This window comes from Schistosoma haematobium, chromosome 2, assembly GCF_000699445.3.
Source record: "Schistosoma haematobium chromosome 2, whole genome shotgun sequence".
NCBI classification, from domain to species: Eukaryota; Metazoa; Platyhelminthes; class Trematoda; order Strigeidida; family Schistosomatidae; genus Schistosoma; species Schistosoma haematobium.
Genome location: NC_067197.1, coordinates 4,610,129 through 4,622,592, shown reverse-complemented (window position 1 = coordinate 4,622,592; position 12,464 = coordinate 4,610,129). Strand labels below are relative to the sequence as shown.

The 12,464-nt window shown below is 35.7% G+C and overlaps 1 protein-coding gene across 3 annotated transcripts in view; it reads left to right on the top strand.

Moving 5' to 3' along the window:
* WDR27_1 (WD repeat-containing protein 27) overlaps window positions 1-10,958 on the top strand; it is a 31,884-nt gene extending 20,926 nt beyond the window's left edge. For all 3 annotated transcript variants that reach the window (XM_051208076.1, XM_051208077.1, XM_051208075.1), the window contains 5 exons: window positions 3,829-3,977; window positions 6,044-6,141; window positions 7,487-7,608; window positions 8,669-9,061; window positions 10,664-10,958. In XM_051208076.1, coding sequence (XP_051067312.1) covers window positions 3,829-3,977; window positions 6,044-6,141; window positions 7,487-7,608; window positions 8,669-9,061; window positions 10,664-10,738 — 837 coding nt within the window. In that variant the 3' untranslated portion in view covers window positions 10,739-10,958. The remainder of the gene's footprint in view (window positions 1-3,828; window positions 3,978-6,043; window positions 6,142-7,486; window positions 7,609-8,668; window positions 9,062-10,663) is intronic.
* The last annotated feature ends 1,506 nt before the right edge of the window (window positions 10,959-12,464 follow it).

Sequence of the window (12,464 nt, the reverse complement as noted above, 5' to 3'; positions counted from 1 at the left end):
AACTCAATTCTTCCTCTACGACCTCAGGGCTACAGATTCTTCGTATTCTTGTGGCGAGAGTTATTATTAAGTTTCTTTTTCGGCTGATGGGAACCCAACTGTGGAAATTTGATAGTTGGCCATTCCACATGGGTTTCCTGTAGATAGGTCTTTTTAAAGTACCATCTTGTTTCCTTGTTATATCTACATCAAGGAAGTGAATATTTTGTTTGCTTTCAACTTCAATTGTGAATTTTATTGATGGGTGACAATTATTAAATGTATTTAGGAGATCACTTAAGTTACATTTGTTATCACAAATGATAAAGATATCATCCATATACCTTTTATATAAGTGGAGGTTTTCTATAATTCTTTTAAGTTGGTTGTTTTCTAAACTGGCCATGAAGCAATCTGCCAGTAATGGACCAAGCGGGGATCCCATTGCTATACCATCCTTCTGTCTATAAATTACGTTGTTGAATGTGAACTGTACATTGCAAGTGCAACGTAGTAATAGTTTCTTCTAATAAACATCCGGTATTCCGATGTTTATCTCATTATTATATATGTACTTGCGGATAAAATTATTGGTCTCTGTAAGTGTAACATTAGTGAATAATGATTCCACATCCAGAGATAGCATAATTTTGCCACTTACATTCACTTCTTTTATGTGCTCGATAAATTCAAAAGTATCACGTACAGAATGTTTACAAATGAGTTTTCTAACGGGTTCTAAGAGATTCGCCAACCACTTTGCTATAGGGTGGTAAGGGGATCCAGACATATCGAGAATCGGTCTAAGAGGTAGGCCAGGTTTGTGTATTTTTGGCAAACCGTATAATCGCGGTATTATCGATGCTGTTGGTCTCATGTGCTCAAATACCTGTTCGTTGATTAACTGCTCTTTTTTCATTTTCTTAAGGACGTCAATTAGTTGCTTTTCTATAATTTCAGTCTTGTTTTTCTCATTGTTGGGTTTTGAGAATTCAGTGTCATCTGATAACAACGTTGCCATTTTTTCAACATAATCCTTGCGATCTAGCAGCACTAAACCAGCACCTTTATCTGGACGTGTTATGATCAAGTCTTTATTATTTCTAAGTAGTTTTATCTGATTTCTATGTTCTTTTGTTAGTAGACTTTTGCCTGTTACTTTTGTGCTAATATATTGGTTGCAGCTGTCAAGAAGAGTAGATTTGAAACGTTGGAATTCTTGATCAGAAATTGGATTAAGACCATTTGTTTGTTTGATTAAGTTTTCGAATTGAACATGTGTGTTGATTTTGTTAACTTTTTCATTTATGTCGCAGAATTTTATTCCCAAAGATAAGGCAAGCAAATATCGAAAACCAGGAGATGTTTTACTCAATACTTTGTTAAACACAATTACAAGCAGTTTATGCTCGATAAGTTCAGAGTACAAATCAGTAATGGGAAAGAGAATCGCAGATTAAATAGTCGGTAAACTGTGCGTGTCAGTTTACGCTCAGTGACAAATCACATCTTACTTTCACTAGCTATAAATCGAATACACTAGTTAACCTTAACAAGATCTAAACAAACTCCTGTTATGCTTCAAAATCTAAGCAGGGAACTTAAAAAAAAAAAATTCACCAGTTACCATTCTCAATCAGACAAAATATGAACAATATCCCAAAGTGGAATGATTAAATAGTGTATTTGTAGATTTGAAGTGAGAAAACAACTCATCCGTTATAAACATCTATCTAATCTACATCACTGAAAGTGAATCACCTCATCATTTGAGATACCAGGATCAGTGATGATAATTTTGAAGCTTTGTTTATTTCACATCTGAAATATACGTAAATCGTGAATGACTGAGCATTTAAAAACTGCTCAAAACACTTTAATCTCTCCAAGTTGGTTACATTTCCGGCCTACTCTGAAAAGCCTACATCTTTGAAATATCTTACTTCAACGGTAAATAACTACGTGGATTTACACTACAACTTAGTTTGACCGTTCTTTATGTGTAACATTTTTCTTCCACTTTGCTCAGCTATTCTCCATTCCAATGAGCAATTGATTGGAGGTCTGTATCTTATACTTATTTTTAGAACATGCTGACGAAGACACTTGTGGAGAAAATACAGTTGTTCTTGAGTAGAAGCCTGTCTTTTGGCGAAATCCTCCCACTTTCGAACAACGAGAAGCGTACTACACTCATATGATTTTGATATGGTGGAAAAGATTTGTGGCTCAGGTGCATGATTTTGATGGAGTTTTGCCCTCTGAGCTGGATGGTTTGATCGTGGGGCTTTCATCGTTCAGAAGAACGATGAGAAGAGAACAAAACTCTATCAAGACCATTCTTTTCTCACACACCTAACTCTTGTGCAATCCAATGGAGAGCGTCCAGATGGGTGGTAGTAAAACGTGCCTGACATATGTCTTAACCACCAAAGGTGATAAAACTTCACAAACTCTTCAATCGATCTACGACCTGTACAAAAAAACGTTATTTTAAACCGTAAGGATAATCACTCGGCGATCCGACCGTACATGAACAATGCTTCGTAGACATCGATAATCAAATTCACTGTTAAGACTCCTTTAGTCACATACCCTTCATGTCGGATTTATATCGTAAAATAACTGATCAACACCATTGATTATTTCAGTTCTTATGTTCAAACATTTTTCATTCAACAAAATATGAACATCATTACGTTGCAGTACTGCAAAACATACAAATGATTTTAACTATTATCATCACTATCTTCTCATTGACTTTTAAATTTCCACTACGCTAACTGATGTGTGGGCGAGAATGATAGTGGTTGGTAGATAGTCTGACAGGTTTCAGATGAATGATATATTCCCCTGTTCTTATTATTATTACTCACTTATTATTGATTGTTCATTGTTGTTGGATTGTGTCGGGTTTTGGTATGGAAATATATTTACGTTGTGTTATATCCGAGTGGAGATTAAGTTACAGGTAACTTCCGAGGACTATTCATGGACTGATATTCTTATTGTATAACTACTCAACAATTACACTATGTATATTTATATCCCTCTTATGACAAGCTTTATTTTGGCCTATAATTTATTATTGTACGATTTACGGTTCTTAAGTTATGTTCAGTTTACTAACTACTGCCTCCCACATTCACAGCCACTTTTTGGGCTTATTTGTGTACAAATATTATTTCCTATTTTATGGTACGTTGCGGTCTGTGTGATTGATATATAAACTAAGTATGCCTGAAATAAACGATCTGCTCTGATTCTGGTCTGATCTGCTCTGATTCGGAAGCTGGTATCTTGTTCTGGACTCAAGTGGAAGGGCTCGTAGGACATAGGACCAATAAGGACACTAAACTGCCCACACCGGTTGAACGTCATTGGTTGGCCTAGTGCGAAGATTCGTATAAGTCGTATTCGGATTGGTCGATAGGTCGCGTGGTAGCAAAACAAGACATCCAAGGTCATAACAATTGGCGACGGGGATTTTGGCAAAAACAAAATAATTGGGAGACGCAAGGTCATAACACGTTGTGGTCAGGCTAATCACATGTTTTTGATCATCTGATTTGTGTTGAAGTCCTGTAGAATAGATACTGGGAGGAGAATCTAGTGTAGATATTCGTCTAAGGCAAATTAGCGTCCCATACGTGGAAAACCAACCGTTATAACACTAACTGACAATCATCATTTCATTAGTAGTTAATGTGATTGATTTGAAAATTGTGAAATAATAAACAATGATAACAATTCGTTCAATCTGATCAAATATCATATAAATTCTATATACTTTTATTTGAATGAATAAAATGTAGGATTCACCTTCTCTTTCTTTTTTATCTGTTCTAGAAGAAGAATACTTATGGTTATGTACCATTTGAAGATAATATATCTATTGGGAACTTTCATTACATGGATTCATTTGTATATTTGATTAGTAAAAATATAATACGTTTATACACATATACATTGTCAAATAATGAGAATATTCTAAAAAAGTAAGCTCAACAATATTTAATTATTAGTGTTGGAGATGGTTGGAAGAAAGTTAGGGGCGGCCAAACCAAAACGTGACATCAGTGCTTGAAGTCACTAACTTGTAGTCTGAGCCATGGTAGTAGATGCAGACTACTTGGTTGGGGTCCGCGTGACTATCGTAACCAATGGTTGAAGACTCTTGGTGACATGGCTCAGAATCGATCACAATGGCGTCGGTGTATACACTCTCTGTCTTCCCTTAAACTAAGAGATTAAAATCGCTTTATATCTTTTTTTCTACGAACTAATTCTTTCTTCCTGTACTATATCCTTATTGCAATCTTTCTTTTATATATTGCCACCTCTGAATTAACTAGTTCTATAGATTCGGTGTTTATCTTGTTGTGTTAATGAGTTATGGCAACTTGGACTGATGCATGTATGTGCCTGGTCCTTCGTTGTAGCTGACTGACTGACTGAATTATTAGTGATCTTATTTTATTGTGTTAAGCAGTAATTATGTACGTTAATCACAATGATATTATTGTACAGAAGTTATGGAAGTCTTTGAATTTCATAGTTTATATAACAGATCGGTTTTGATTAGATAACTATTAAAAATGAGCTAATGCTGGACAACCATTTAAGATATGAGGCGGTAACTCCCATGAATGGCGTTGAAAAATAATTACAGAATGTTTAAAGTTGATTAGATTTAGATATCTAAAGTACTAGATGCCAGCGCTTACCCTGAGGCTTGAGGGTTCTACGTTTAGTCCCCAGTAAGGTCTTGGATATGCACTGTTGAGGAGTCCTATGCTAAGAAGAAACAGTTGTTCAATGTTTTCTGGTTTTCAATAATTGTCTGAGACTTTTCCGTGATGTAAACTATGAAATAATTATTATAGTTTATAGATTATCATTGATATTAGTTGGTTAAGGAGACAATCAGAAGGATCCTTTGCTTGACCCGAGTCCCATATTGGTTGGTACTCACTTGTCAGTTACTAATACCTGTATTCTTTATGTAATTGAGGCTCCCGGTTGTATTCGAATTCGTGTTACCCAATGTCAGAAACTGAGCTGAAATCGAATACTTACATTGCTGACAAGTACCAACTAGCATGAAGCTTAAGCGTTTCATATCAATGTCCACCGGTTATCAAATATCAAACAAAATGCGGCATGATATCTATAATCAATTAGTCTATTGGTCACACTGGTGCTTGATTGATATAATCCTACTGTAATAATAAAGACTAGAAAAGGTCAAGGTCAACCGGAGGTGGAAGTAAAGCTGACAAAACAACCAAGGATCTCCTGTTTTTACTTGTCACTTCCTCGACTAACTATTACTATGATGTGACAACTGTGTTTAACCACTGTGATGATCTTACTGAGCTGTACTGTCTGGGATACTTGTTCCTCAAGATCTCACCGTACCAGGCAGATCAAGTAAAGAGTAGTAAAATTAATAACACTAAATCTCAGTCCTAGTGATGAAGTTATATATATATTCTTATCAAATTATGAATACACAAAGGCAAACATGCAAGTGAAGAGGAGCATTAGAGTTGGCAAGCAGAAATATATGGAAGACACCTAACAACGACAGGGGAAAAAACTGGATGAGGAGGAAATATGAAACAACTATATGACACAACGAAGAAACTGATAGAGAAATATAATAAACCAGAGAGACCAGTTAAAGACAAAGAATGCAATACAATCACCAAGATTCAAGTACAGAGTAACAGATGGGTGGAACACTTCGAAGAACTCTTGAATAGGCCAGCTCCATTCAATCCACCGGAAGGAAGACCAAAGAACACATTGCGTCGCGAATCAGAAACAGACATGAAAAGGATGAATAGCAACTAGAAAGAACTGGGAAGGATTACTCAGGACAGAGTTGGATAAAGAATGTTGGTGAACGGCCTATGCTCCTTCACGAGCGGTAACAGGCATAAGTATCTAAGTAAGCTATCAAATTAGATGCTGGTTTTCCATTACATTTTTTTTAATAATACCTAATTATCATATTGGTTTCATTTAACTGTTTGTTTATTCTTGTTTTAATTTATAGAAGTTGTGCCAATAACAGTTATAAATTAGTTGGTGAATTTCCAATATCCACTTGTAATCAGTTAACTTCTGTGGCATCTGTAAACATTTTCTATTCATGTAAGCAACCTACTTAGAAAGTTGTTTATCAAAATAAAAGTTGGATTATAGTACTACTAATTGTTAATGATATAAAACTTTATCAATTTTCTGTTAGATAGTAAATTAAACTAAATGCATAGATCTCTTTGTTTAGCCTACAACTAATCTAATATATGATTGAATAAAAAAGGACATAACTGAGAGGTGGAATTCAGGAAGTGTTTCACCACAAGTTTAGCTCAACTAGAGAGTTATGATAAAATTATACCATTCGAACCAAAGAATTTAGCACTTGCATATATAGGTAAATAACGTATCTTATCCACATAACTTTCTAGTCACCGAACTACCAATTATTAGCAATCTTAAAAATTATCTCCGTAAATCAGATGTTACATAGTAGTTTCCTATAGTGGAATACGTTTCTAGATTTACATATTTCCTACCCTATGTACACTCTATCTAATGTACTTACTTACGCCTATTACTCCTAATGAAGCATAGGCCGCAGACCAGCATTCTCCAACCCACTCTGTCATGGGCCTTCTTTTCTAGTTCCATCCAATTCTTGTTCATTTTTCTCATGTCTATTTCCATTTCCTGGCGTAATGTGTTCTTTGGCCTTGAAGATTCCATGTGAGGGTTTGTCTTGTGACGCAGTTGGGTGCTTTCCCCAATGTGTGTCCTATCCACTTCCAGTGCTTCTTCCTGATTTCTTCCTCCTCTGGGATCTGGTTTGTTCTCTTCCATAGTAGGTTGTTGCTAATATTATCCGGCCAACGGATCCGAAGTATTTTGCGTAGACAACTACTAATAAACACCTGTATTTTCTGGATGATGGCTTTCGTAGTTCTCCAAGTTTTTTCCCCATACATCTATCTAATGTATAGAGCTTAAATTGCTAGAAATTAATAATAAGGTTTTTTTTCTAATCCATACAATACTAGCTACAATGGAAAAGAAAACTAGTTTGTCAAGAAGTAGTCTTACTGTTTCTTGTCTTTGTTTTCTTTTTGTGACTTGTTATATAAACCTGTTTTGAGAAACTGTGAAATCTCCTTATATTTCTTATATATGCTTGATAGTGAATCTTTCTGAGCATCCAGTTTTTTACTGAAGAAATTAAATCAGATGATAAACACTAACGAAGTTAGTAGTTGGAATAGTGACTCATCAATAACGCTATATATATATAGGGACCAAGGTATATCAAATTGTGCTCACTACTTAACTTGATGATCATGGATTCGATTTCATATGTGATCGCTGGTGGCCATTGTTAAAAAGACTTTTACGGGGATGAAAGTCCTACTCCTATTTTTAACCACATATGAAACGTTTTTGTATTTTTTTGATATCACAGACTTGTTGGTGTGTGCCGGATCAGATCGACGTTTATCCATTTTAGACTTAAACTGTGGACAGGTTATTCAGGAAATTCAATCTGCACATACTAAGTGTATAACAGGAATTGCATTAAATCAGGTAAACATCATATTCATTCAATAAACAATACTTGGCTTAGACTTTTACTAAATATTCTGTATCAAGATTTTTCTTTGGAATCATTCACTTGACCAAAATACAATAAAATACTGTGAAAAAAAACAGTTAAATCAGAAAACATAGAATTTTCCATATTACCGAAACTAGGGTTCAGTATATCTATCTATTCTCAGGTTGTTGTTGCTACCTTTACAAGAGCGGTCAGGTTTGCCTAACGTGATGAACCAACCAAATTCTTTTGATTAGAACACTTTACCTTTTGATATATTAACTATATCATGAGAGTCCACAGTTTAACGATGAAACTAAAAGCCAACTGCTTCCAGTTTCGCGAGCGAAGTCAAGCTTCTTGTTATTCTGGGCTTTAGTGGATTCAGATTGTTTTCCACGGATAAGGACATCTGCATCGATCTTGTTTTCCTAGAAATGGAAGTGTTTAGATAAGGTTAACTTGAAAAATACCACACGCCCATAGTCCTATAGCTTTATAAAGACGGTAATATGCTTTAAAAATTACAGAACTAAAGAATTAAACACTACTTGCATAAAGGTGGTGAATGGTTAGGTTCAAAGAGCCATTCATAAAATTCTGCATCTATGTTATCAACCCAGTTTCTGAATGAAGTCCTCAAAACATATCTTTCGACTGTGTTGTCAACCGGATGGTATTAACCAACCACACACTTCCAGGAAAACTTAAGTCCATCTTAACACTTTCTTATAGTCTTGTCGACAACGCTTCCTGACCTTCGTTCTCTTCCATATATACAATCACTGTTCATAAATAGGACTTAGGAACTATTATTTCTGATACCTAGGAATCACACTTCTAACAAAATACTGGAAACCTCAATGTTTCAGCCCTGAGCCAAATCAGATAACTGGTCGGAATTCTGTGCATCTGAAACCCATTATATCCTATTTCTTTGTGACTAATTGATTCGCTGTTTATATCACTACCGACACTATTACTCTTTGCTAATTTTTTGGTTACTTTTACATTTATCATAAACTGAATCTATATAAATATCATATTTAGGGATCGCTGTATTCAAGCTTCAATGATTCAATACAAAATACTACAACACTTGGTACGGGATATACAGTATATGCAACAGTGGCACCAAAGGATTGTGTACAAATATGGGACCTTAGGGAAAGTCGACATCCTGTAATGAAATTGACCAAACTTTCATCTGAAATCTACTCAAGTGGATCAAGTAGAAATACTCTTATTCCACCTGTAACAGCAGTGTTTAGTCCGTGTGGAACAAAATTGTTAGTAGGAGGTACAATGGATGTGAATCAATCATCACCTGTTATATATGATGTACGAAAAGCTTGTTCACATCCTCTGACTATATTAAACCACGAACTGCGAATTCATAATAGCCCAGCTACCGTAGTGGATTGGCATCCGTCAAAGCCTGAAGTAAGAGTTTATAATTAAGTCATAGTGAAGTCTTTGTGTATTTTTATTTAGAAACACAGATAAACACCGCGATTTCTAAACCTTAACACTTCGATATTTCTGTTTGTTTTATTTTCTGAGGTGCGCGTGGTTTAACTGTTAAGTTTTCATTGTCATTCTCGACATCTTCAGAGTCTACTTCATGTAGAAATGAGTGTTCCAGTTATTCCATAAACATTACATCAGTTTGTTCTGATGGAATTGCTTGTGATCGACTGTCTTTGTATATTTTGTTGTCACCACCCATTTTTACATTTATGTTGATTGTCTTTGTCGGTTAACGTCCACACCAGTGGCTTGGTGGTTAGGGCGTTAAATTTTCAATTTGTAGATTCGAACCTCGCTTCACATAATTCGATTTAAACAATCTGGTAGTGACATTATCTCTCACACTTAGAATGTAATTCGAAACCAAGTTAACAAATTTTCACTCGTAATTGAATTATTCGCTTCGTCATGATTGACTGATCTCCTCAATATGAGCTTACAGGCTCGCTCTATGTCAACGTGGCTATTGACTGTTAATTTTGCTGAATGTCATGCTTCGAGAAATTACTTGATAGGATCAATCAGTCTAGCGGCCAGAAGTCAACGCACCAAGACAGTCAACATGAATGCGAAAATGAATGCTGACAAAATGTACGAAAACAGTCGATCATAAACAATTCCATCAGAACAAACTAATGTAATGTTTATGAAATAACTGGAAAGCTCACTTATACATGAAGTAGACTCTGAAGATGTCAAGAATGACAATGAAAGCTTAACAATTAAACCATGTAATGCTTCCAAGTTGTCAACGGTGGTCTAACATTGACTGATTCATGGTCTCACTCAAAACTTAACAATCTCCACATTTATTTATTTAAACACATAAACATTGGTACAAGGAGGCACCAAATAGATATGCGCCACATAAATCATTCGATTTGTGTGAGGGCTGGGATACTGCCCGGGTACCCAGACCTTATTCTATTAAACCATGCAGTCCATTGAACATAACACCACCAAAAGCACCCACCTGAGCTGCGAATCTTCTCCATTGCTTTATTTCCCGACAAGAAATACTTACCAGTACATTTATCTGATGATAACAACTACTTGCTGTATATTCTTAAAATTATTACGAATAACTTCTATAAAGAGTATTTTACATAATGAGTTAAAGGAAACACAATTATCTGAGCTTACAGTACTATAAAAAATCAAGTTGTCTATTAGGAAAAGGCATGGTTTGAATTCTAATTGGATTTGCTCCTATGATATGGTTCTTAGAACAGTGAGATTAACTCAATACAGAATACCACATCCTTACAAACATTTCTCTCCATACAACTACATTGAAATACTGATTATGATGTCGTTCAGAAAAGCAATGAAAGCTCCACGACCAAACCGTCCAGCTCAGAGAACAAAACTCCACTAAGAAATTTCTTAAGTTCCTCACTTGTTTGAAGGTATCGTTAGTTGGAGCACTACGAAGAATTGAAACAGGCTTAAAAACCAAAAGTATTGTCACAATTTAGCATAAATTGCAGTCTTTTCCTTTTTTTTTACCCATAGGTATCTACTGGATCTCATGATGGTATACTCTCAATCTACGGAATTCACAGAACGAAAGTCAAAGATACGACATAATTTACAAACTCTTATTGCTTTATAACTTATTTCATAAACTTAATTTCCTTCCGGCCAATGTTTTATAACAATGTTATCAATAAATATCTTTTTGAATCGAAATATATGTATATATGTATCATACTCATTGTCGAATGCATGAAATTTAACTTCATCTTATATCAATTTTAAGTAATCATCAACATTCGATAACTACAGTTCATCATAGAAACGATAGTACTCTTTGTATATTGACTAGTTCTTACATGCTACATAGTTGTTGTATACTTTCACAGTATGCATGCTCTTGTAGATGTTTATTTAAAAATACATTATATCCTGGATATTTTATTAGGTTGTCACGTATTGACAGTGGAATTTATGATACTGAAGGATAGTCATTAAAATCAAGATTTTATGTGAGTATATTGTTTAATATCAGGAATAGAAACAACTCAATAACACATACTGATTTTAAACTTTTGAGGGTAAACGAAAAAAACTAATGATTTAACTAATCTATCAATTATACTAACAGTTCTCAAATATTTGAACTAACATGTTTATAAATCCTACAAGTGAATATGTATTTTGAACTCTTTTCATACTTTATAAGCAAAGATGGATGGTGACTACCAGTGGAATCTAAAACAAGTGTTTCGTCCTATTTGAGACTCATCATCTGGATGCACCTGCATCGCAGTCAGTCAGTCAGTAACAACGTAGAACTTCGTACGTACGTACATCAGTTCGAGTTGCCACACCACATTAGCACAGAGATGCAGTTGTCGATTCAAATCCCGTAGTGGTAGAGGTAATAAGAGTATAAGCAGTAATCGGGAAGTTTAGGGTTTGGAGATGTTATTTAAAGAGTATAATCCAGTGAAATAAATTTGGAAAGAGGAAAAAAGGGACATGAAGAATTCAGAAGATTAGAATTTGGGAGAACACAAAGAGTGGATGCACCTGCGCCATTGCAAACGATTTTGAGCCATGTCATTCAGGGTCTCTAACCATCGGTTGCTATCATCTCGTGGTCCCCAACCAGGTAGTCTACACCTACCAACATGGCTCAGTCCACTTGTTAATGACTTCATGGATTTGTGCCATGTTTTGATCTGGCCGCCCCTAGCTTTCTTCCAACCTACTCCTATACCACTGAACATAGTACGTCGAGGTAGTCGGTCGTTGGGCATACGTAACACGTGTCCCAGCCATCTCAACTGAAGTTTCACTACTTCATCAATTGATTTGCCATCCTTACCTAGTACACGTTTCTTAACGACTGCATTACTTACTCGATGGTCCCAGGATATACGAGCAATATTTCGAAGACACCTATGATCAAATACTAGTAACCTACGAATATCCTCTACTCCTACCGGCCATGTTTCACTGCCATAAAGTAGGACGGGACGAACTGCTGCGCAGTAAACCCGTCCTTTGGTTGGTAGACGGATATCTCGCCTACGCCATAAATCACGCAAGTTGGCAAAAGCTAGTCGAGCCTTCTGTATCCGTGCTGAGATTTCGTCACACCAGACCACAAGGGCTGATGAGACTTCCAAGATAAGTGAAGCGGTCGACACACTCAACTACTTCACTCCCTATCATTAGTTCGGGTGTCGATGTAACCCAATCCTGAAGCAACATTTTGCATTTCGAGGGGGATAATTGCATGCCGAACATGCTTGCATTGTTGCTTAGAGTGGTCAGAAGACTCTGCATTTTGTCAGCGTCTTTGCCA